Source organism: Thalassophryne amazonica, chromosome 10 (assembly GCF_902500255.1).
Source record: "Thalassophryne amazonica chromosome 10, fThaAma1.1, whole genome shotgun sequence".
Taxonomy (NCBI): Eukaryota; Metazoa; Chordata; class Actinopteri; order Batrachoidiformes; family Batrachoididae; genus Thalassophryne; species Thalassophryne amazonica.
The window spans coordinates 20418387-20444138 of NC_047112.1; the positions used below are offsets into that span (position 1 = coordinate 20418387).

The 25752-nt window shown below is 42.4% G+C and overlaps 1 protein-coding gene across 1 annotated transcript in view; it reads left to right on the forward strand.

The window, feature by feature from the left end:
- Positions 1-260: 260 nt before the first annotated feature.
- Positions 261-25752, forward strand: part of c10h1orf210 (chromosome 10 C1orf210 homolog) — a 29858-nt gene continuing 4366 nt past the window's right edge. The window contains exons 1-3 of the mRNA XM_034179527.1: positions 261-403; positions 23193-23610; positions 25550-25744. Coding sequence (XP_034035418.1) covers positions 23553-23610; positions 25550-25744 — 253 coding nt within the window. The 5' untranslated portion in view covers positions 261-403; positions 23193-23552. The remainder of the gene's footprint in view (positions 404-23192; positions 23611-25549; positions 25745-25752) is intronic.

Below are 25752 nucleotides of genomic sequence, written 5' to 3' on the forward strand. Positions count from 1 at the left end.
GCAAGAAAGTTATTATTTATTTATTTATTTGCTCCCTGAAAATGCAAAGTCATGTACGAGTATGTTGATAAAATCAGGTGTGACTTTTGGGATTTGCAATGAAAAATATGACAGCATATTTCTCATAAATTATTTACTTCACATAAGCCTCTTCCTTCTTTTTTCTTGCCGAGTGACACCATTGGACAAAAAGGAGGAACAGGGAGTGAGCACGCCTTAGTTACAAAGTTATCCATTAACTTGTCCTTCTGGGACGCTGCAGTGCCTCATTCAACCTTTGCACAACATTTCTCCATTTTACACACAAACCAAAACAAACAAAAGTTGGACTGTGAAATGTCAGTTGTGACAGACGGCAGGTGAACGCACAGAAGCAGAGGGACAAACACAGACCAGTGATCAGGTAAGTTTTTAAATAAAGAACTGTTTCTCTAAAAGTGAGGGTTTGGCATTTAGAGCATGTAATTATATATACACAACAGTGCATCATTTTCACAGCGCTAAACTTTATCCACATTTTGGTATGTTACAGCCTTATTCCAAAATGGAGTAAATAATTTTTTTCCTCAAACTTCTACACACAATACCCCATAATGACAATGTGAATAAAAGCCTTTCTTTGGAGATAAATTTGGAGATAAATTTGCTCATTAAAAATTTAAAAAAGAACTAAGAATCACTTGTATGTAAGTATTGACACCCTTTGCTCAATACTTTGTTGATGCACCTTTGGCAACAATTACAGCCTCAAGTCTTCCTGAAGATGATGCCACAAGCTCGGTGCACTTATCTTTGGGCAGTTTTGCCCATTCCTCTTTCCATCAGGTTGGACTGGGAGCGTCAATGCACAGCCATTTTCAGATCTCTCCAGAGATGTTTAATCAGATTCAGGTCTGGGATCTGGCTGAACCACTCAAGGACATTCACAGAGTTGTCCTGAAGACCCTCCTTTGATATTTTAGCTGTGTGCTTTGGGTCATTGTCCTGCTGAAAGATGAACCATCACCACAGTCTGAGGTCAAGAGCACTCTGGAGCAGGTTTTCATCCTGGATTTGTCTGTATATTGCTGGATTCATTTTACCCTCAATCCTGACTAGTCTCCTAGTTCTTGCCACTGAAAAACATCCCCCACAACATGATGCTGCCACCACCATGCTTCACTGTAGGGATGGTGTCTGGTTTCCTCCAAACATGATGCCTGGCATTCATGCCAAAGAGTTCAATCTTTGTCACATCAGACCAGAGAATTTTGTTTCTCATGGTCTGAGAGTCCTTCAGGTGCCTTTTGGCAAACTCCAGGTGGGCTGCCATGTGCCTTTTACCAAGGAATGGCTTCTGTCTGGCCATTCTACCATACAGGCCTGATTGGTGTATGGCTGCAGAGATGGTTGTCCTTCTGGAAGGTTCTCCTCTCTCAGTTTAGACGGGCGGCCAGCTCTAGGAAGAGTCCTGGTTGATCCGAATGTCTTCTGTTTATGGATGATGGAGGCCACTGTGCTCATTGGGACCTTCAAAGCAGCAGAAATGTTTCTGTACCCTTCCCCAGATTTGTGCCTTGAGACAATGCTGTCTCAGAGGTCTACAGTCAGTTCCTTTGACTTCATGCTTGGTTTGTGTTCTGACATGCACTGTCAACTGTGGGACATTATATATAGACAAATCATGTCCAATCAACTGAATTTACCCCAGGTCGACTCCAATTAAGCTGTAGAAACATCTCAAGAGTGATCAGTGGAAACAAGATGTACCTGAGCTCAATTTTGAGCTTCATGGCAAAGGCTGTAAATACTTACACATGCGATTTCTTAGTATTTTTTATTTTTAATAAATTTGCAAAAATCTAAAAAAAAACTTTTTTCACATTGTCATTGTGGGGTATTGCGTGTACTATTTTGAGGAAAAAAAAATAACATAATCCATTTTGGAATAAGGCTGTAACATAACAAAATGTGGAAAAAGTGAAGCGCCATGAATACTTTCTGGATGCACTGTATATCCACTTCTAGATTTGAGTTTACTTGGATTTGACTGGAATAAAATGTACAAAAACTGACTAATTTCAAAATATTGATAGCCACATAGCTACCTTTCCTGCCATGGCTACTGTGTTGTCTATGTGAAGGTAAGTCTGATGCTATGTTAGCATGCTAACTAGCTTGGTTTCTAAAACATGAATTACTGCACACAGAGGGGATGTAACTGGACTACATTTACTGTTTACAATTGCTGTCGCTCACCAGGTGGCACCTAACCTGGGGCCGCCCATACGCTTCATTTCCTTCAGGTATAGGGCCCCAACAGCAAGGATGGGTTGGAGCTGAAGATGGCGGATGACGTTCAGGGGACTCCCTGTACGCGATGAACTTTGATTTTGGAATTGTTCATATTCAAGTCCAGTAAAATTTTCTAAAATTTGATGGTAGTAGTCAAAGGTTTTGAAACTCATGTATTTTTTAGTCTTGTTTTGTTTTTGGTGATGCTGTCATGAAATGTAGTACATTTTCATGACGCATTCACCCTTGGATCACTAATTTTAACCCTAACTCTAACCATGACCTCCAGGTCAGGAGTAAAAAGTAATTTGTGAGTGGGCACTGGGAGAATTTCATTGAATTTTTTAAAAAGCACACAAATCTCATGGGTTATCATTACAAAACTGGCTTTGTGTGAAACAGCTATGGTGTTCTAACCCGCATGTTGATGTCAGATAGCTTATGTTTTCACCCAAAACACAGCTACTCCATGCACTACTGTGTATTTACTTGTTTTTTTTCCGCTGTCTTATTTCGATCTATTTATTCCACAAGGGAGCAGGATGCTGTAAACTACAGCACCACGCTACACGCTAACATCAGTAGTGTCTTACCACGTATGGTGCATGTTTCTCTTGCTGTTATTTGAAGTTGGCTTTTTTAAATCTCCTTGTGTATCTACTGCTTTTCACTGTCATTACTTTAAGACAGAAAAGCAGAAAAACTGAGCACTTTGCTTTTCCTTGAACTAGCTACATACTAACTAGCCAAACTCTCTCGCTTTGCAAGCCACATTAAAGCTGTTATAACTTTGTGTTAATGAAACAAGATAGCACATGTAAAATAGATGCAGTTAACCATGATTCATACCATAATCTTTTTTTTCATCTATAATAGATGAAATTCCTCCAAAAGCTTGCATGCAATAATCACACTCATAAACAATGTGTCGGCCAGCTGTTTTTTTAATTCACTGTGCTATCGGACACGTTATTATCCTTGACAGGCAGTGGAGCAGCCAGACTCCTTCACAGATTTCAAAGAGAGGCAAAAAAATACATGACTTGGCAGTGGGATAACAGGGAAGAAAGACGTCCTGCACATTGCTTTGTAGCTCGTTTTGCATGAGGGTCAGCTGAAGGACGGCCTTGTGATAATCAGGTAGATATGAATATCTTAGCAGCTACAGGAAGGGAGGAAGCAGCTTTAATCTTACACAGCTGTTACATTTTCTTGAAAAAAATTTCCACACGTAGCACACAAGTGAGTTGATTTTGAGGGTGCTGGGAGCAGGCACAGTGAATGAGATTCATAGTTGTTGTTCAATCGGCTGCTCCCGATTTCGTTCGGGGTCACCACAGTGGATACAACCAGATCCGCATTGGTAATTGGCACAAGTTTTACGCCAGATGCCCTTCTTGACACAACTCCAGTTTTTACCTGGAGAAACACACACAACCGCTGATGTTCCAAAGAGGTCTCCAATCCAAGTACTAACCAGGTCCCGCACTGCTTAGCTTCTGAGATCTGACGGGATCAAGCTAACACAGAGCAGACCGGCTGCTGAGATTCATAGTTTGTATTCATGATAATTATTGGCTAAAGTTGTTTTACAACTAGATGTTGTAACCAGGGGGCACTCAGAGATCTACAACATCTGCCAAAGACAGTTTGATTGTTTGTAAAATCTTTTGCCTATAGTGGGATCCTTGAAAACTCTCACAACGTTAGGTAAAAGGAAAAATCTTTCTTATATTGGTGATGTGATAATAGGTGGATCACCACCAAAATTCTCCATGAATGTTTGGTCTCCAACAGGTGTACGAGGCGTTGGAAGCAGCACGTATTGCATACGAATCCTGCTTCATGCGCATTTCATGCGCAATTTGACCAAATTTGCGCTACGTGTGAAGGGGCCCTAAGCTAGACCTTGAGCCTTCAACAGTGTTTTGTTTGATCTTGTCGTGCTAGTTGAAAACTCATTATTTCTGAACACAGAACACTCATTTTGCTTTTTTGTCCTTTCTTAGAAAAAAAAGTCAATCAAAAACAACAGTATGACCTTGAGCCTTCAAAATCCCTTCTAATTTATCAAGTCATGCGTAAACAAAATTATTATTTCTGAAGATAGAGCATTCATTTTGTTTCTGTGTCATTTTATCTATGCTATAAAAATGATTTGTGCAACATACAGTTTATTCTGATTTACATATACAAAACAAACAACAACAAAAACCTCAAAAAGTATTCATTTGCGTGGACATTTCTGAGTGAAATGGTTGAATAACTTGAATGAAATTAAGTTTGTTCAACTTAATTAACCTTGTAGAGGACAAAGCATATTAAGTGTACTACTACTACTACCCCCCCGATTAAAAAAAAAAAAGATAAACCGTTATGAATACGGAAAGTCAGACGGACACACAGATGTCAGAGGTTAAGTCAATCCATCAGTCCACATGCTAAAAACAATGTGCTTGGAGAGTTTTGAAGATCTCTCTGTGTTGTTTTCCAAACGTGTGTTTGTAATATGTCAAATGAAGCTGAGTGCACATTATGAGGACATGTCATTAACGTGCACTTTGTTGTCATTACATAAACAAAGCTGTTTATTGTGGCTCATGGCTTGCAGTCAGTTTGTCAGTTCAAAGGAATGTGATCACACTCCACACGCACACACAATATCATTTTGATGTTTAATTCAGTTTGACAACAGAACAATTCCAGCCTCCGGCCATCATTAGTGCCAAAACTGACACTGCACTCACAATGTGGAGCAAAGAACTGCAGAACGAGCGAGGAAAAAGGAACTTCCTGCTTTCAGAGAGTAATACGCAAACACAGGAGGCTGCAGACAAAGACGTTATAAGAGCTCAGACATGCATGAACAAACACAAACAGGAACAAATGCACAACAGTCCTGCACATAGTTGTCTAAAAAGCCACATCATTTCCTGTAGCATAAAAAGTGGCAACTCTCCACTGCAGCTTTTGCCATTGTTTGCACACTGGTGGAACATGCAGAAACATAACATACATGTTATAATATACAAATAATGAATTTTTATGAGTTCAATGGTACGAATATTTCATGAGGTGAAAGCTGGAACAAACCATTCAATGAGGCGAAGATTCATTATTTGTTTTATATAATGGCTAAAATAGATCCTTGTCATTTGCTATTTTATTAATTTACAAACAAAAGAAAAGGGACTTACATTTTGGTGTTCCACTGTGACGTGTAGTTCAGTGATGCTGTGCACTGACTTCCATAAAAAAGAGACTTTGTGTAGTTCCTCAGTCCAGCCAAAAATCACATCAGTGTTTCATGTGAACAGGTCTTCATGCATCCAGACGGCTTACAGCGGAGTGGATTTTGTGTGTGTGTGTGTGTGTGTGTAGCAGCGTCAGTTAACTCAATCAAATCATTGTGTCATTGTCCCCCGCATGCACACACACACGCAACCAGCTCGGTTGACTGTGTACATCCTCAATGCAGCGAAAAAAAAAAATCATGTCAGAAATGAGTCCAGCTTTTCTTTCTCTCTTCCTGCTAACAGGCAGCACAGTGGATTTGTTTTGTGTGTGTGTGTGTGTGTGTGTATCTTACAAGAATTAGCAGCATCAGTTAGCTCAAACATATTATGTCTCGGGAGAGTTGTTGTCCCCCGCGTGCGCGCGCACACAACCTGGCCAGTGCTTGTGCGTGAGTGGTCCCTCATTTATCGCAGGACTTATGTTCTAAAAATAGCCTGCGATAGGTGAAATCTGCGAAGTAGTCAGCGTTATTTTTTACAATTATTATAGATGTTTTAAGGCTGTAAAACCCCTCACTACACACATTTTCTCACTTTTCTCTCCTGTGTAAACACTCTCAAAGTTCAAACCTTAGTAGAAAAATAAGACCAGTATTATAGAATGAAACCAAAGATCAAAACCTGTTTTCAGGCCCAAACATTTGTTTGAGAAATAAAAATAGAACGTTTTCCTATAAATAATTATGATGGCTTTTAGAACTAACAAATTTAATTTTAACGATCAACCTACGAAGTTGGACACATAAGAACTTATTAATAGTGACTGACCAGTATTTCGCAGTTCCTCTGATCGCGCCTCTTCGTCCTGGCGCCACTCCGCAGTGTGTTTTTCCACTGAGTCACACCTCGGTGCAGGTGTTTTTTTCCGAGTGAAGAACACAGTTATGGGTAGTTGTTGGCGCTCTTTTTTTTCTTCTGGGTGAGAAGATTGTTAGAAACAGACACACGCAGAACACAATGCGCATGCTCTCCCTTCGCTCACTGCCTCCAGTGTTACCGTTGCGGGATGGATGTGGGACCCACAAAGAATCCAAGTCATTAAAAAGAAACAAACTTCTCTCAGGGGGCCACGGAGCTCTGCGGCTGCGGTTACTGAGACCATGCAGCGCTGCTGAATTCTATCCTTGCGGGCTGCTGGAGCGCTCTGCATCAAAACAGCAAGCGTAGTCTGGACCTGTTGCCAGATTTTGGCTGCAACTCTGCACAGCAGACAGTGGGGCATTGTGAGTGGCCCGCTGCAGCGCTTACCGAGCCCGCAGACTCAGTAAGCTCATCGGAGGCAGTGAGAGCAATCGCGGTGATGCTGACCGGCCCGCCTGATGAGGACACAGAATACAATGTGCTGTTAAAAAAAAGAAGAAGCATGCAAAATTGCACAAAAAAAAATCCGCCAAACTGCGAGGCCGCGAAAGGTGAACCGCGATATAGCGAGGGACCACTGTACTACCAAAAAAAAGACTGTGTATGTCCTCAGTGCAGCAAAAAAAAAAAAAAAATCGGACCGTCCAAGCAGGCTCCCCGTCGATGAGCCGGGCAGGAGGCGGTGTGGGTCCAGGTGTACAGAGGGGCGAGGTGTGGTGCGGTTTGAGACGGGACACGTGGAAGACAGGGTGGATCCGCAGCGAAGCCGGGAGACGGAGCTTCACTGCGGCCGGGTTGATGATCTTGAGGATAGGGAACGGTCCAATGTATCTGTCCTTCAACTTGGTTGAGTCCACACAGAGGGGGATATCCTTTGTCGACAGCCACACCTCCTGCCCGGGCTGGTACGTGGGGGCCGGGGACCGTCGGCAGTCCGCATGGGACTTGGCCCTCGTCCGGGCCTTCAACAGGGCAGAGCGGGTGGTCCGCCACACCCGGCGACATCTCCTGAGGTGGGCCTGGACCGAGGGCACACCGACGTCTCCCTCCACCAGCGGGAACAATGGGGGCTGGTACCCCAAACACACCTCAAAAGGGGAGAGGCCGGTAGCAGATGAAACTTGGCTGTTGTGGGCATACTCGATCCAGGCCAGATGGTGACTCCAGGCCGCCGGATGTGCGGAGGTGACACACCGAAGGGCCTGCTCCAACTCCTGGTTGGCCCGCTCTGCCTGGCCGTTGGTCTGGGGGTGGTACCCGGACGAGAGACTCACGGTGGCCCCCAGCTCCTTGCAGAAACTCTTCCACACCTGTGAAGAGAACTGGGGACCACGATTTGAGATGATGTCCGAAGGTATCCCATGCAGCCGCAAGACGTGGTGGACCAGGAGGTCTGCTGTCTCCTGGGCCGTCGGGAGCTTCGGGAGGGCCACGAAGTGGGCCGCCTTGGAGAACCGGTCCACTATCGTGAGGATTACGGTGTTGCCCTGGGATGGCGGGAGGCCCGTGATGAAATCCAGGCCGATGTGAGACCAGGGGCGATGAGGCACTGGCAGGGGTTGGAGGAGGCCCGTCGTCCTCCGATGGTCTGCCTTGCCCCTGGCGCAGATGGTACAGGCCTGGATGTAGTCCCGGACGTCGGTTTCCAGGGACGCCCACCAGAAGCGCTGCTGGACTACTGCCACGGTCCTACGCACTCCGGGATGACAGGAGAGCTTGGACCCGTGACAGAAGTCCAATACGGCAGCTCTTGCCTCTGGTGGGACGTACAGTCTGTCCTTGGGGCCAGTCCCCGGGTCCGGGCTCCTGGTCAGGGCCTCCCGGACGGTCTTCTCCACGTCCCAGGTAAGGGCGGCCACGACAGTGGACTCGGGGATGATGGTCTCGGTGGGGTTCGACAGCCCCGCTTTGGCTTCTTCTTCGTGCACCCGGGACAATGCATCTGATTTTTGGTTCTTGGTCCCGGGGCGATATGTAATCCGGAAGTCAAAGCGCCCGAAGAACAGAGACCAGCGGGCTTGCCTGGGGTTCAGCCGCTTGGCGGTCCGGATGTACTCCAGGTTCCGATGGTCAGTGAAAACCGTGAAGGGCAACGACGCCCCCTCCAGCAGGTGTCTCCACTCTTCAAGAGCCTCCTTCACCGCAAGAAGTTCCCGATTGCCAACGTCATAGTTCCGTTCAGCTGGGGTCAACCTGCGGGAATAAAAGGCACAAGGATGGAGAACTTTATCAGCCTCCACGCTCTGGGACAGCACGGCTCCTATCCCTGAGTCAGAGGCGTCCACTTCTACTACGTACTGGCGATCAGGATCAGGCTGCACCAGAACTGGTGCAGTCGAGAACCGGCGTTTCAACTCCTGGAACGTGGCTTCGCACCGATCCGACCAGGTGAAGGGGACCTTGGTGGAGGTCAGGGCAGTCAGGGGGCTAACTACCTGACTGTAACCTTTGATGAACCTCCTGTAAAAATTTGCAAAGCCGAGGAACTGCTGTAGTTTCCTGCGGCTTGTTGGTTGGGGCCAATCTCTCACCGCCGCAACCTTAGCCGGATCAGGGGCGACGGAGTTGGAGGAGATGATGAACCCCAGGAAGGACAAAGAAGTGCGGTGGAACTCGCACTTCTCGCCCTTCACAAACAGCCGGTTCTCCAACAACCGCTGTAGGACCTGACGTACATGCTGGACATGGGTCTCAGGATCCGGGGAAAAGATGAGTATATCGTCCAGATATACAAAGACGAACCGATGCAGGAAGTCCCGCAAGACGTCATTTACCAAAGCTTGGAACGTCGCGGGGGCGTTAGTGAGGCCGAACGGCATGACCAGGTACTCAAAGTGACCTAACGGGGTGTTGAATGCCGTCTTCCATTCATCTCCCTTCCGGATCCGAACCAGGTGGTACGCATTTCTAAGATCCAATTTCGTAAAGATTTGGGCTCCATGCAGGGGCGTGAACACTGAATCCAACAGAGGTAACGGGTATCGGTTGCGAACCGTGATCTCGTTCAGCCCTCTGTAATCAATGCATGGACGGAGTCCGCCGTCCTTCTTGCCCACAAAAAAGAAACCAGCACCCATCGGGGAGGTGGAGTTCCGGATCAGCCCGGCAGCTAAGGAGTCCCGGATGTAGGTCTCCATTGATTCGCGTTCCGGACGTGAGAGGTTGTACAACCTACTGGACGGGTACTCAACGCCCGGGACTAAATCGATGGCACAATCATACGGTCGGTGCGGAGGAAGAGTGAGCGCCAGATCTTTGCTGAAAACGTCAGCAAGATCATGGTACTCCTCTGGCACCGCCGATAGATTGGGAGGGACTTTGACCTCCTCATTAGCTGTAGTGCCGGGGGGAACCGAGGATCCTAAACACTCCCGGTGGCAGGTTTCGCTCCACTGCGTCACAACCCCGGACGGCCAATCGACCCGGGGATTGTGCTTCACCATCCATGGAAAACCCAAGATCACTCGGGAGGTAGACGGTGTTACATGGAACACTATCTCCTCCCTGTGATTCCCAGACACAACCAAGGTCACTGGTTGTGTCTGATGTGTGATTAATGGAAGCAGGGTGCCATCTAGTGCTCGCACCTGCACTGGTGCCGGCAGAGCCACCAGAGGGAGCCCTACTTCCTTTGCCCATCTGCTGTCCAGCAGATTCCCTTCTGACCCCGTGTCTATCAGTGCTGGGGCGTGAAGGGTTAACTCCTCACAAAGGATTGTTACTGGGATTCGTGCTGATCTGCGGGGTCTTTCCGCGTGTGTGTTATGGCCCACCCTTAGCCCAGTTTCTAAGGACGGGCATTGTAGTTTGACCGTTTTGGGGCAGTCCTTCTGCATATGCTCACAAGAGCCGCAGACAAAACATTCCCCGCGGGCCAGCCTCCTTTGTCTGACATTTAATCTTACTTTGGCCCTGCTCGTGTCCATAGCCTCCTCAGCAGGGGGAGCTGTAGCCCCACGGGGCTCTCTGGCAGTGAAGCGTGGGGACGACGTCACCTTGTCGGAACCGGAAGGGGGAGGGACGGCTCGTACCCGGTCACGCCCCCCGGCCTGCTCCCGACGATGCTCATTCAAACGGTTGTCTAAGTGTATAACCAAATCGACAAGCCCGTCAAAATTTCGCGGTTCCTCCTTGGCCAGTAGGTGCTACTTGAGGACCGGTGACAGTCCATTTACAAAGGCGGCGCGGAGCGCAACGTTATTCCAGCCGGACCTCGCTGCCGCGATGCGGAAGTCGACTGCATACTCGGCTGCGCTACGGCGCCCCTGTCTCATCGACAGCAGCACGTTTGAAGCGGTCTCGCCTCTGTTGGGATGATCAAACACTTGTTTGAACTCCCGTACAAACCCAGTATAAGACGTTAGGAGCCGTGAGTTCTGCTCCCAAAGCGCCGTAGCCCATGCGCGTGCCTCTCCTCGAAGCAGATTAATAACATAAGCTACCCGGCTAGCGTCTGATGCGTACATGACAGGGCGCTGTGAAAAGACGAGCGAACACTGCATGAGGAAGTCCGCGCACGTCTCGACACAGCCCCCGTACGGTTCCGGAGGGCTTATGTATGCTTCAGGGGATGGTGGGGGGGTTTGTTGAACGACCAGTGGTACGTCTGATTCAGGCCCAGGACCAGCCAGAGGAGGAGCTGCAGCAGCGCCCTGATCGTGCGCTTCCACCCTGGCGGCGAGACCCTCCACTCTCCGATTAAGGAGGACATTCTGCTCGGTCACTAAATCCAACCAAGCCGTGAAGGCGGTTAAGATCTGCTGCAGCTCACTCAACACGCCTCCCGCTGACGCCTGCGCTCCTGGCTCTTCCATTGGCCGTTCACGCTCGAGCTGACGCCCCTCGGAATCCATGACGATTGGCCGAGAAATCCTGTTGGGAAGGTGTCGTAGCACGGACCCACAACAGGGGGCGCAAATGAACGGACAATGAGTAAGCCAAAAGGTAACAATTTAATGTTGTGACAATACACAACTAAATATACAGAAATTGCAAAGTCAATTAACACCAGGTGACGTGTGGGCAGGCTCGAAGATAGAAGACCCCGACGAGAGAGAGGCCGCGTCCCACACGGCCTCCACCACCAACGGTCTGAAGAACACCGGAGCCGCCAAGTCCCGAGTCCCCAGGTGACCTCTGTCTTCGGCTGTCGAACCTGGTACTGCTGGCAAAAGCAGAGACAAGATGAATGAGTGTAAGTCCTTACACTCAGTGGTCTATAGTCTGTACACAGTCAGGAGGAGGACCTCCACCTCCGAATCACACACTCGTGCAGCTCCTTGTGTAACCACTTATCTGTAGCGCAGTCGTCGTCGTCACGCCACACGCCAATTCCCCAGATAAGGGCGAACACCACAGGATACCGGCTGCAACAGAAGTTCAGAATCCACTCAATGATATGAGTCAGCAGAGAAGTTACCTCTCGGTAGTCGATTTCTCGGCGGGGAGGTGGAGTTGCAGTCCGGCTTAAGTATTGGTGTAGATGAGTGACAGCTGGTGTGATGAGTGACAGCTGTCACTTCCTCTGGGTCTGGCGCCCTCTCGTGCTTGGAGCCCGCACTCCAAGCAGGGCGCCCTCTAGTGGTGGTGGGCCAGCAGTACCTCCTCTTCAGCGGCCCACACAACACATGTCATGTGACATAGAAAGCACCAATCAAATGACAAGGATCCACTCAGCTGTTATATAATAAATAATATGGGTGTAAATCCATCAGTAGGCACATTCAGCATGTACCTACACTAATCTTAGTTTATTGTACTCCTTGATAGTCGTGATTCCAGGCTTCAATATCCATTTATTATTATTATTATTATTATTATTATTTATTTATTTATTTGGTTTTATCATGTTCCCTTACTTAGTTTACTTTTGTAGGGAGGGGCATTCAAATAATAAGATTCCAACAACATTATGTCAAAATGTTGTTGATCTGTTAGCTGGTAACATCTCAGCAACATTCTGAAGAGTAAAGAAATGAACGCTGCATCAACACTTTGACATTACTGTCACTTTAATGCAACCACCAAGCAACGGTCGATTGCCACCTGGGCAGTTCTGATTTTTATTTATTTATTTTTTTTTTTTTTTTTTCAGCTGGAGGTTCACATTCAATTCAATTCAATCAATTCAATCAATTTTTTTATATAGCGCCAAATCACAACAAACAGTTGCCCCAAGGCGCTTTATATTGTAAGGCAAGGCCATACAATAATTATGTAAAACCCCAATGGTCAAAACGACCCCCTGTGAGCAAGCACTTGGCTACAGTGGGAAGGAAAAACTCCCTTTTAACAGGAAGAAACCTTCAGCAGAACCAGGCTCAGGGAGGGGCAGTCTTCTGCTGGGACTGGTTGGGGCTGAGGGAGAGAACCAGGAAAAAGACATGCTGTGGAGGGGAGCAGAGATCGATCACTAATGATTAAATGCAGAGTGGTGCATACAGAGCAAAAAGAGAAAGAAACAGTGCATCATGGGAACCCCCCAGCAGTCTACGTCTATAGCAGCATAACTAAGGGATGGTTCAGGGTCACCTGATCCAGCCCTAACTATAAGCTTTAGCAAAAAGGAACGTTTTAAGCCTAATCTTAAAAGTAGAGAGGGTGTCTGTCTCCCTGATCTGAATTGGGAGCTGGTTCCACAGGAGAGGAGCCTGAAAGCTGAAGGCTCTGCCTCCCATTCTACTCTTACAAACCCTAGGAACTACAAGTAAGCCTGCAGTCTGAGAGCGAAGCGCTCTATTGGGGTGATATGGTACTACGAGGTCCCTAAGATAAGATGGGACCTGATTATTCAAAACCTTATAAGTAAGAAGAAGAATGTTAAATTCTATTCTAGAATTAACAGGAAGCCAATGAAGAGAGGCCAATATGGGTGAGATATGCTCTCTCCTTCTAGTCCCCGTCAGTACTCTAGCTGCAGCATTTTGAATTAACTGAAGGCTTTTTAGGGAACTTTTAGGACAACCTGATAATAATGAATTACAATAGTCCAGCCTAGAGGAAATAAATGCATGAATTAGTTTTTCAGCATCACTCTGAGACAAGACCTTTCTGATTTTAGAGATATTGCGTAAATGCAAAAAAGCAGTCCTACATATTTGTTTAATATGCGCTTTGAATGACATATCCTGATCAAAAATGACTCCAAGATTTCTCACAGTATTACTAGAGGTCAGGGTAATGCCATCCAGTTGTTCTTATTTTCTTCAATTAGTGATGAGTAGAAAGATGTCCTAGCTTTACGGAGGGCTTTTTTTATAGAGCAACAGACTCTTTTTCCAGGCTAAGTGAAGATCTTCTAAATTAGTGAGACGCCATTTCCTCTCCAACTTACGGGTTATCTGCTTTAAGCTACGAGTTTGTGAGTTATACCACGGAGTCAGACACTTCTGATTTAAAGCTCTCTTTTTCAGAGGAGCTACAGCATCCAAAGTTGTCTTCAATGAGGATGTAAAACTATTGACGAGATACTCTATCTCCCTTACAGAGTTTAGGTAGCTACTCTGCACTGTGTTGGTATATGGCATTAGAGAACATAAAGAAGGAATCATATCCTTAAACCTAGTTACAGCGCTTTCTGAAAGACTTCTAGTGTAATGAAACTTATTCCCCACTGCTGGGTAGTCCATCAGAGTAAATGTAAATGTTATTAAGAAATGATCAGACAGAAGGGAGTTTTCAGGGAATACTGTTAAGTCTTCTATTTCCATACCATAAGTCAGAACAAGATCTAAGATATGATTAAAGTGGTGGGTGGACTCATTTACTTTTTGAGCAAAGCCAATAGAGTCTAATAATAGATTAAATGCAGTGTTGAGGCTGTCATTCTCAGCATCTGTGTGGATGTTAAAATCGCCCACTATAATTATCTTATCTGAGCTAAGCACTAAGTCAGACAAAAGGTCTGAAAATTCACAGAGAAACTCACAGTAATGACCAGGTGGACGATAGATAATAACAAATAAAACTGGTTTTTGGGACTTCCAATTTGGATGGACAAGACTAAGAGACAAGCTTTCAAATGAATTAAAGCTCTGTCTGGGTTTTTGATTAATTAATAAGCTGGAATGGAAGATTGCTGCTAATCCTCCGCCCCGGAGAAAAGTTCTCAGGATTTACTCAATCCCACATGATCATAATATCCCAAATGGGCATCATTTTCCAAAAATGATGAGGAAAATTGAGTTAGTCGGACACATGCAGATGTACACATCTATGTCAAGTAAATTAAAGGAAGATTTTTTTTTCAGTTCTTTTAAACTGGTCTGTATGTAACTGTTTTTAAAGAACATTGATGTAGATAATCAAATCTAGCACCATATGTGAAATGCAGGCAAAATAGATAAATAAAATGAGATTCAGGACATTTTAGCTGGTAATGTGAACACGGCCGTGTATTTCTTGCTCCCGGGTTCGTCTCTTGTTGTGCTCTGTGTGTGTGTGTGTATATATATAAATATATATATTTATTGTGCTTTCCCTTTGTGGAAAGACGACAGGAAGAGATAAAGGCGGCCCCGTTGGTGTGTTTACAGCTAACACCATTAAACATAATAGCTGAAGAAGACAGAGGGGAAGCAGCTAAATGGCTGCTGGCACAAACCAGTAACAGAGGGAGCATTATTAAAAGAAAAAAAAATCTCACACAAAAGGGCCTCTTATAGAGTACTTATGCAAATATTTAATGTATTTATTTATGATGTTAAAAAGAAAGTGTCATGCATCCTGTACCGTTCACCACTGCTCGGGCTGCAGTGGTCTCTCTCCGTTGGGCCGAACCACTATTATGAGTTTTAATATTCTGTGCGCATCCACACTCTGGCCTCATCACCAAGAAGCGATCACTACACCTAAAGTAGTCCCACAGAAATGAATAACTGCACTGCAAAACAACGCATGACTTGCCGATGTATTAATTTGACAATGTTTTAAGTCACACGAATGGCAAAAATTTCAACTGAATCATGATTACTAACCCTCTCACTGATGCATGCGTGTGGCATCATGCCAGGTTGTTTACATCCAGGAAGCCTCAAAAGTAGTCCGGCAGCCTACCCACAAGCCCATCTTGCAGTGATGACCTGGCTCGGTCGTTCAGAACCTGCGGGCAGTGTGTGTGTGTGTGTGTGGGGGGGGGGGGGGGTCATGGTTCAAAGCCTGTATGGATCCACCCCAGTGCTCACAGTAGTCAGTGATTTCTGGAAGTGATTAGTCGTTTCATGAAAAATGTATTATGCAATATGTTAAAATTAAATAGATCTGTCCCTTTAAGTGGGTCTTAGTGTTTTTTTTTGTTTGTTTTTTTTTTGAGCAGCCCTGTTATGCAGGTGAAAGAATAACTGATGTTGGAGGTGAAATGGTTACTCAGCATAATACAAGCTGTTTTTGAACTGGGTGTTCTGTCCTCCTAATTTGCAAAATATTAACACTGAGCTCGTTGTCGGTAATCTTCAGTAAAAGACAGCGTTAATGAAAACTTTCCACAGTATCCTGAGTAACAAGGATATTGTTCGTGTTGAGTTTTTTCTTCTTTGCATGTATTTTGAATTGTACACAACTGCAGTAATCCATGAGGCCAAAGTTCTTCACTGGGTTGCAGTGCCACAAAGAATAAATAAGTAATTTAGGGAATATAACGCATTGCCAGTAAAACTCCTTTTGCGACTGTAATCCAGCATTAACGTCCGCAAATCATCAGACACAACAGGGTTATTCCCATTCTACGGTTTATTTTTCGTTAAGTATGTCGGTCAGCGAAGCTTACCGTAGCAACAGCGTCTTCATGCCAAACTGGAAAAAACAAACCCACAGATTTCTTCATCTCGTCAACTTTGCTACTGTCAACGCAATATTTTATGGTCAGAAATCTCACATGATTAACCATGTCAGATTCGCGGAATGAATGAATGAATGAATGAATGGATTTATTCGGCACACACACAAATCCGAAAGAACAGAAACATACCAGTAATATGAATGTTATATAAACAAGCCTGTGAGTCCGAAAGGGTGTGGGCAGAAGCAAAGCTTATCAACGCCCACCCCTGCTAGAATGAGTCCAACAATTATAACAGTCATAACAACATATACACAAATTCACAACACACTACATATCAACACAGACATACACTTCAATATTCAATTATATTTCAATTCATGTATAATAAGTATGTATAAAGCACCAAATCACAGCAAACTTGGCTCAAGTCACTCCATATTAACCCTGCTGACCCCCAGAGCAAGCACTAGGCAACTGTGGTGACGAAAAACTCCCTCTTAGGAAGAAACCTCAAGCAGACCAGGCTCTAGGGCAGGGGTGGGCGTCAAGGGCCGAGACACTGCAGGTTTTCCATGCAACCATTCACCTCAGCAGGTGGGTTGCTGATGAGCTTCTCCTCTGAACATAAACACCTGATTGTCAATGAAATCACCTGCTGAGACACCTGATCATTAATGAAATCACCTGCTGAGGTGACTGGTTGCACGGAAAACCTGCAGTGTCTCTGCCCTTTATGGCACATGATTGCCCACCCCTGCTCTAGGGGGTGACCCTCTGCTTGGGCCGTGCATATATACCTGTATACGTACATACATACACACACATTATATACATATATACACTTATACACACACATATACTAACTCACTAATTTAGAAGATCTTCACCTAGCCTGGAAAAAGAGTCTGTTGCTCTATAAAAAAGCCCTCCGTAAAGCTAGGACATCTTTCTACTCATCACTAATTGAAGAAAATAAGAACAACCCCAGGTTTCTTTTCAGCACTGTAGCCAGGCTGACAAAGAGTCAGAGCTCTATTGAGCTGAGTATTCCATTAACTTTAACTAGTAATGACTTCATGACTTTCTTTGCTAACAAAATTTTAACTATTAGAGAAAAAATTACTCATAACCATCCCAAAGACGTATCGTTATCTTTGGCTGCTTTCAGTGATGCCGGTATTTGGTTAGACTCTTTCTCTCCGATTGTTCTGTCTGAGTTATTTTCATTAGTTACTTCATCCAAACCATCAACATGTTTATTAGACCCCATTCCTACCAGGCTGCTCAAGGAAGCCCTACCATTATTTAATGCTTCGATCTTAAATATGATCAATCTATCTTTGTTAGTTGGCTATGTACCACAGGCTTTTAAGGTGGCAGTAATTAAACCATTACTTAAAAAGCCATCACTTGACCCAGCTATCTTAGCTAATTATAGGCCAATCTCCAACCTTCCTTTTCTCTCAAAAATTCTTGAAAGGGTAGTTGTAAAACAGCTAACTGATCATCTGCAGAGGAATGGTCTATTTGAAGAGTTTCAGTCAGGTTTTAGAATTCATCATAGTAGTATTATTAGACAGTATTGCTTAAATTTTCATTGTTACGCAGATGATACCCAGCTTTATCTATCCATGAAGCCAGAGGACACACACCAATTAGCTAAACTGCAGGATTGTCTTACAGACATAAAGACATGGATGACCTCTAATTTCCTGCTTTTAAACTCAGATAAAACTGAAGTTATTGTACTTGGCCCCACAAATCTTAGAAACATGGTGTCTAACCAGATCCTTACTCTGGATGGCATTACCCTGACCTCTAGTAATACTGTGAGAAATGTTGGAGTCATTTTTGATCAGGATATGTCATTCAAAGCGCATATTAAACAAATATGTAGGACTGCTTTTTTGCATTTACGCAATATCTCTAAAATCAGAAAGGTCTTGTCTCAGAGTGATGCTGAAAAACTAATTCATGCATTTATTTCCTCTAGGCTGGACTATTGTAATTCATTATTATCAGGTTGTCCTAAAAGTTCCCTAAAAAGCCTTCAGTTAATTCAAAATGCTGCAGCTAGAGTACTGACGGGGACTAGAAGGAGAGAGCATATCTCACCCATATTGGCCTCTCTTCATTGGCTTCCTGTTAATTCTAGAATAGAATTTAACATTCTTCTTCTTACTTATAAGGTTTTGAATAATCAGGTCCCATCTTATCTTAGGGACCTCGTAGTACCATATCACCCCAATAGAGCGCTTCGCTCTCAGACTGCAGGCTTACTTGTAGTTCCTAGGGTTTGTAAGAGTAGAATGGGAGGCAGAGCCTTCAGCTTTCAGGCTCCTCTCCTGTGGAACCAGCTCCCAATTCAGATCAGGGAGACAGACACCCTCTCTACTTTTAAGATTAGGCTTAAAACTTTCCTTTTTGCTAAAGCTTATAGTTAGGGCTGGATCAGGTGACCCTGAACCATCCCTTAGTTATGCTGCTATAGACGTAGACTGCTGGGGGGTTCCCATGATGCACTGTTTCTTTCTGTTTTTGCTCTGTATGCACCACTCTGCATTTAATCATTAGTGATCGATCTCTGCTCCCCTCCACAGCATGTCTTTTTCCTGGTTCTCTCCCTCAGCCCCAACCAGTCCCAGCAGAAGACTGCCCCTCCCTGAGCCTGGTTCTGCTGGAGGTTTCTTCCTGTTAAAAGGGAGTTTTTCCTTCCCACTGTAGCCAAGTGCTTGCTCACAGGGGGTCGTTTTGACCGTTGGGGTTTTACATAATTATTGTATGGCCTTGCCTTACAATATAAAGCGCCTTGGGGCAACTGTTTGTTGTGATTTGGCGCTATATAAAAAATTGATTGATTGATTGATTGATTGATATACGCACTCACATATATACCTATATACATACCCACTAACATATAAATAAATATACACTACATATATATACACATACATACATTTATACCTACACATACATATACATACCCCTACACATATACACATATATATACACGCACACATATACATACATACACACACACACACATGTATACATATATACACATACATACTACATATATGCATATACATAGATACACGTACATATACATACATATTGACTGATTGATCATTTATTTTGAGTTTTACAAAATAAGCATTTCTTTGACATCTTCATTTACCCACATTGGTTTGAAAAGAACAGGAGATACAAACATACACGCATACATACCCGCGCACTTAACCTGAAAAGAGGTGGGATGAAGACGAATTTATTTAATCCCACCCCCAAATACCCATACGTTATTACGACTACCGATTGTGACCAATATTCCTTTTTTATTACTATGTAATTGATATCATATATTAGTGATGAGTATCTATAATAATAATCATAATAATAATAATGATGATAAAAACAATTCCCACCATAATAGACAGTAATAATGACAATAATTATTGTCAATCAAAACATTTTTTTTGTTTTTTTTTATTTCTATTATTATATTACTACCATTTTTTTTTTAATTGATATTGATATTGCTGGTGTCATTCCTTAAGCCATTTTCATATGTCAATAAATTCCCCACATTTACTCAGAAAATGACTATTTAAAAGGACTATTCTTGTGTGTGTCGATGGTAATTCTGTCTCAATATATACATGTATATATATATATATATATATATATATATATATATATATATATATATATATATATATATATATATATATATATATATATATATATATATATACACATCATACATGCGAACATACATACACAAAATACACACATACATCACCTAGACCCCCACTTGCCGACCCTGATCTGGTGATAATGATGTAAGTGATGTAAGAGGGGGAAACAAGGAGGAAAGAAAAGGAAAAGTCTTTTTATGTATCAATAAACTTACATATGTACATATTTATATAAATGTAAACATAAATATACATATATGTATATATACATACATACACACCCACATATACATACATATTATACATACACATATATACATACACACATACATATATATATATATATGTACATACATACATACACACACATACATACACACACACACACATACACATATATATACGCATACATATATACATACATACATATACATGTTTCCCCCTCTCTCTAAGTTATTACCATCATCACCATACTTCTATTTGACTAGCATTTCAACTACAGGATCATGATGTATAAAAATAATACTTTTGACCATGGTTACGACACCGGCAATAACAGGTATTATGCAAATATGTTAACATCTATTATATTAACAAACATATAGTAAGATTTTCTTATCATTATTATCATTTTTTTTATAATATAGTTTACAATTATGGCTATGATATATATATAATTAAATTGATGTACAGGATAATTCCAGGTATTTTATGAAAGTTTGTGTGTCCTAGCGAGACCCCTTCTATTGCTGACAAGGCAAAAAAGCAAAGGTAAATTAACTAGAAATAAATTAAAAAGACGTGACGATCACGCACCTCTCTCCTCATTCATGTATTTCAACAGAACCATTTCTTTGTATCTTTTTTTGAATTGATGGATGTTAGGACATCGCTTGAGCTGAGGTGCCAAACTATTCCACAGCTTAATGCCACACACAGACACACAGAAACCTTTCCTGGTAGTTCTCACTGCCTTGACTTTAAAGTTACCACATCCCCTCAAGTTATAGCTTCCTTCTCTCTGGGTGAAGAGACTCAGAATATTACTGGGTAATGAGTTTTTACTGGCTTTATATAATAATTGTGCAGTGTGAAAATTAACCAGATCTGGCATTTTCAACAATTTGGATTGCACTAATAGACTATTTGTGTGATCAAGATATCCTACCTTATAGATGATTCTTATTGCCCGCTTTTGGATTATACAGAGGGGATGTAGCAAACTTTTGTAATTGTTACCCCAGATTTCTATACAATATGTTAAGTAAGGAGAGATTAAAGAACAATACAATAAATATAATGCATTATGATCCAGAAAATATTTTGCTTTGTACATAATAGAGACATTCTTGGAAACTTTTTTATGTATGTGGCTGATATGAGACTTCTAGCTTAATTTACTATCGATGGTTATCCCTAAAAATTTGACTTCTGACACTTTATCTGTTTCGACACCGTCTATATTTATTGGTAAATTAGAATTGACATTATGATTTCCAAAAAACATGACTTTAGTCTTTTTTATATTTAGGAATAATTTATTAATATTCAACCAAGTTTCCAGCTTAATTAATTCACTATTTACCACATTAATAAGTTTGCTATAGTTATCACTGGAATAGAATATATTGGTATCATCTGCAAATAATAATAATTTTAATAATTGTGACACATTAAATATGTCATTTATATAAAGATTTAAAAAATGTGGACCCAGTATGGATCCCTGTGGGACCCCACAAAGGATGCCCAAACACCCAGATTTAAATGCACCCATCTGCACAAACTGATGTCTCTCCGTTAAATAGCTTTGAATCCAGTTCCAAGTCACTCCCCTGATACCATATCTTTCCAATTTATTGAGTAGAATTGAGTGATTGTGTCACACACTTTCTTTAAATCAATGAATATTCCAACTAGTTTTTACTATCTAAGGTGTTTGTAATCTCTTCTATTGCTTCAATTATTGCAAGTGAAGTTGACCTACCAGACCTAAACCCATATTGACATTCGTTAATTATGTTATATTTTTCTATAAAGGATCCTAACCTGTTGTTAAAAAGCTTTTCTAAAATTTTGGAAAATTGTGGAAGTAGAGAGACCGGTCTGTAGTTTGTGAAGGTATATGTTTAAGGTCATTCTTGCAGTGTGATTTTTTTTTTTAAATCGACCTCAAACTCGTTGACGTGAAGCACTCGTCCATCCTGCCGCTGTGACAGTCAGCCGAGTCTGACAACTGTGTTTTCTCTTTCTTTCAGATATAACTGTACAATTTCTAGAATGACCAGTCTTAATATGAAGCTTTGCCTGGTTATTTATTCATCAACTTTAGAAAGAATTGGTGAACAAACAATCCACAAAAGCACCAAAGAATTCACATTTAAAATTGCTGAAATTTCTAATCCATATAAATATATTGTATACTGGACTTAATCTACTGTTGCATTGGAGGTTTTGCGAGACAGCTGTTTGAGCCATGAATTCAAATAGGGGATGAATATGCAAATGACTATAAAGGAAACTAAACTCTCAGTCAAAGTTGTGTTAATCTTGAATGTGAGATATTATTTGCATTCATCATAAAGCCAACTTGCACAGGCTGAAGTGCAGTATGAGTCCTTGAATCAATGACACAGTTAGACGTGATAGGTTTTAATGAATGTCAAATTATACACATAAAGAAATGTACTGCAAATATCAAATAGATGTGTAATTACAACCTTGTATTGGCCATATTATACAATATTTCTCTTCTTCTCTGTTACCAAGCTGCATGAAGCAGATGTAAAAAGTTCAGGGAAAGCATTTAGACTTACTGGTTTAAATGCATGTCTCTGTATGTCGACCTTCTTTTCTCAATCGTTAGAAATCAAGCAGTATCTGCAGCTCCTCAAAGAAGCAGCAAAATGTATACAGTGATCTTCCATTTAGTGTTGGCTCCAGAGAAGGTTCTATGCAGTGATGGACCTGTTGGTGACACACTTTTCCCCATTTTGGATGATATCCTCATCCACCCACCCCGACAAGTTTCTACTCAAAGATGTCTGGATTCAAGGGATGGTAGCATCTTTTTTTTTTTGATCATGCATTTTGTTCTTCAAAAAGAGTCTGAAGCAATCAAAAGCCACAATGCACATTGGGTAGCAATGCAATGGGGGTATAGTGATGAAATTTAAAGGTGCCTTTGGAGATGCTTTTGAAGCCAAGTGTGTTAAACTGTGAGTGCAAGATAAAAATTCACTGTGATTTACCTCTTTCACTTTCTGAAACCTCATTTGACTGCAGCAAGAAGACTGACTGATGTATCTCATGGCAGGAAGAGGCGCCCCTGTCACTAAACCTTGCCATCTAGTGGAGATTTGAAGGTTTCGCATCCTCCAGGTCAAGAAAGCTCTTCAGGATGACAACCTCCCTCATGTGGGGAGATGTCTGCTCTACGACGTCTCCCTCAGATCCCTTTTAATGTTGCCTGGTGGAACAAATATCACATTTACAGGCTTTCAACAATCCTAACCTTTGGTTCAAGGTGAAGTAAAGCTTCCGTATTAGCTTCAGCTAGCAATTTAAGAACTTTGTTCCAAGAGTTAATGGTTTCCCGAAACAAGATACGCAGAAGCCACTTGAGACAAACAGGAGCTTAACCAGATGGAGTTCTCAACAACGAACACGTTTCCTACAGCAACACAAACAACGGCACAAAACGGTAAGGATTCTGTTTCACCTGCCGCATCAATCTGAAACCATTCATTTATCCTCATAAATGAACTTCAGCAGTGTTTGTCTTAAAGGAGCTATATGGTAATATATTTTCAGCAAAGGTCAAAAAGTGTCTTTAAATGAGACTGTAGCCAAAAATACCCAATAAATGCTGATATGATGGATCCTAAACATCCCATTTTCAGGCTTATAAGGAACAACCTGTTTCTGAGCCTGCCTCTTTAAGTGGAAAGGAGATGCTTCTTGCCACGCGCTGTTTCCAAAGTAACTGGGATCAAACAGAATGCAGATAGATCAAACCTGAAAAGACGGAGAGCTCTGAGAAGATTCATCCTGTCTTGCTAATAACATCAATCTATAGTGATGATACACTCTTTAAAAAAACGACTCATTTTGTTAGTTTGTATAACTTAAATTGAAGAGTATTTTCAGAATGGGGAAAACGTTTTACATGCTCACACTTTAGTAAGTTGATAAATTACAAGATGTTGACACAAAATTAGTGACAGGTTTTCTAAAAGTTGAACAATGATTTTAAAACAATTTGATTGTAGACCTGGAATTGCAACATGTAATTTATTCGGACTTCAGCGAAATAAGTTTTTTTATATAAAAAAAAAATTTAAAAAAAATTCAGTGAACAATATGCATAGACATTTCTGCAAAATAAAGACGTTAGAATGCTTTGAATGAAATAATTTGGCTACGTAATAATGCCAGAACTTTTATAAGTTGGTTCACCTTCATTAACCTCATAGAGTACAAAGCAAATTTAATGTACTGAACCACTTAACTAACATCTTTGAGTTCGTCTGACTATAGTAAAAGCATGTACTCAGTAATGGTTGAGGTGAAATTATTTTTAAAAAGATTCATACAAATTGTGATGTACCTTTTTTTTTTAAAGTTGAGCAGTGTGTTCTCTTTTAGAGTTTGTGGCATGTTTGATAAAAAGCTTTGCCGGCTCCACAGCTACAGCTAAAATAAAATAAAGTGTCTTCTTCGATCAAGGGTATTTCACAAAACTGGATCTAAAATATGTGTGAATTTACATTTTGGTCACCTACAGACACAAAAAATAAAACCACCAAAAACTTGTTTTGCTATTGAATTCAAGCATCAGCTTTCCATTCAATTGTTCCTTTTCAAATGTAAGATTCATCAAATGGGCCTGACTCACCTAGGATAGGACGCCAGTCCATCACAGAGTACTTTGCCAGCCAAGGCCGGTGTCGGTGACCGAACGGTCCCCCATAAAAATTTGCCCCTTCACTGCGCATGTGTCATTTCTAAGCGCCAGCTGCGATCCACCGATTATTACCTCGTTTCTACGTACTTAAAACTGCACTCCAGTCATCATCTGTCTAAGCAACAGATATCTGAAGCTTTTGTACAACCATCAAATCCACATAAATTCAGCATTATTTCATCATAAAAGATGAAGGAAGCGATCAGAGAGACACATAAGCACGTCTAAGTCTGACGTGCTGCTGCATCTACGATGAGCGTCAGTAGTGAAATGTGGCAATCGTCTCATTTCTGCTTAAAACTGACTTTAGAATGATTTACGAGATTAATAATCACATTATTCCCTTTGGTCACTTTGGTTGTAGAGACTCCGTCAGACGTGCTGCTGTGGTCCGAAATGATGCATGCGCCTTGAAGGCAGAGCGGACCAGTTTTTAGGGGGGACTGTTCGGTCTGCGACACTGGCACCCTTATACAGATGCGTGAACTTGGACAATGCAAATGAAGTGTCTATTCTAAGGACACAGACAGGTAGAGTGACCAGGAATCAAACCCTAGTCTACGCATTGGTCGTCCAGTTCTTTATCCCGCTGAACGACCTGCTCCACAACACATGACAATCATTGATACAGTTGAGAGTGAAGTATAACATGGTTTGTTTTTTTTTTCACTGACAGACACCGTGTCAGTCCCAACAGGCAAACCCAGCTCTCAGAAATGGGAGTTCCTGGTGAGCATTGTGGCAGCAGCCATCCTTCTTTCCCTTCTGATTGCTCTCCTTGCTAAATGCCACGTGGTTCGCCGCTACCTGGCCAGCTACAGGCACACACGGCTGAGGGAGACAGACAGTGTTAGGTGCTGTGAATCACCAGGTTTGTTT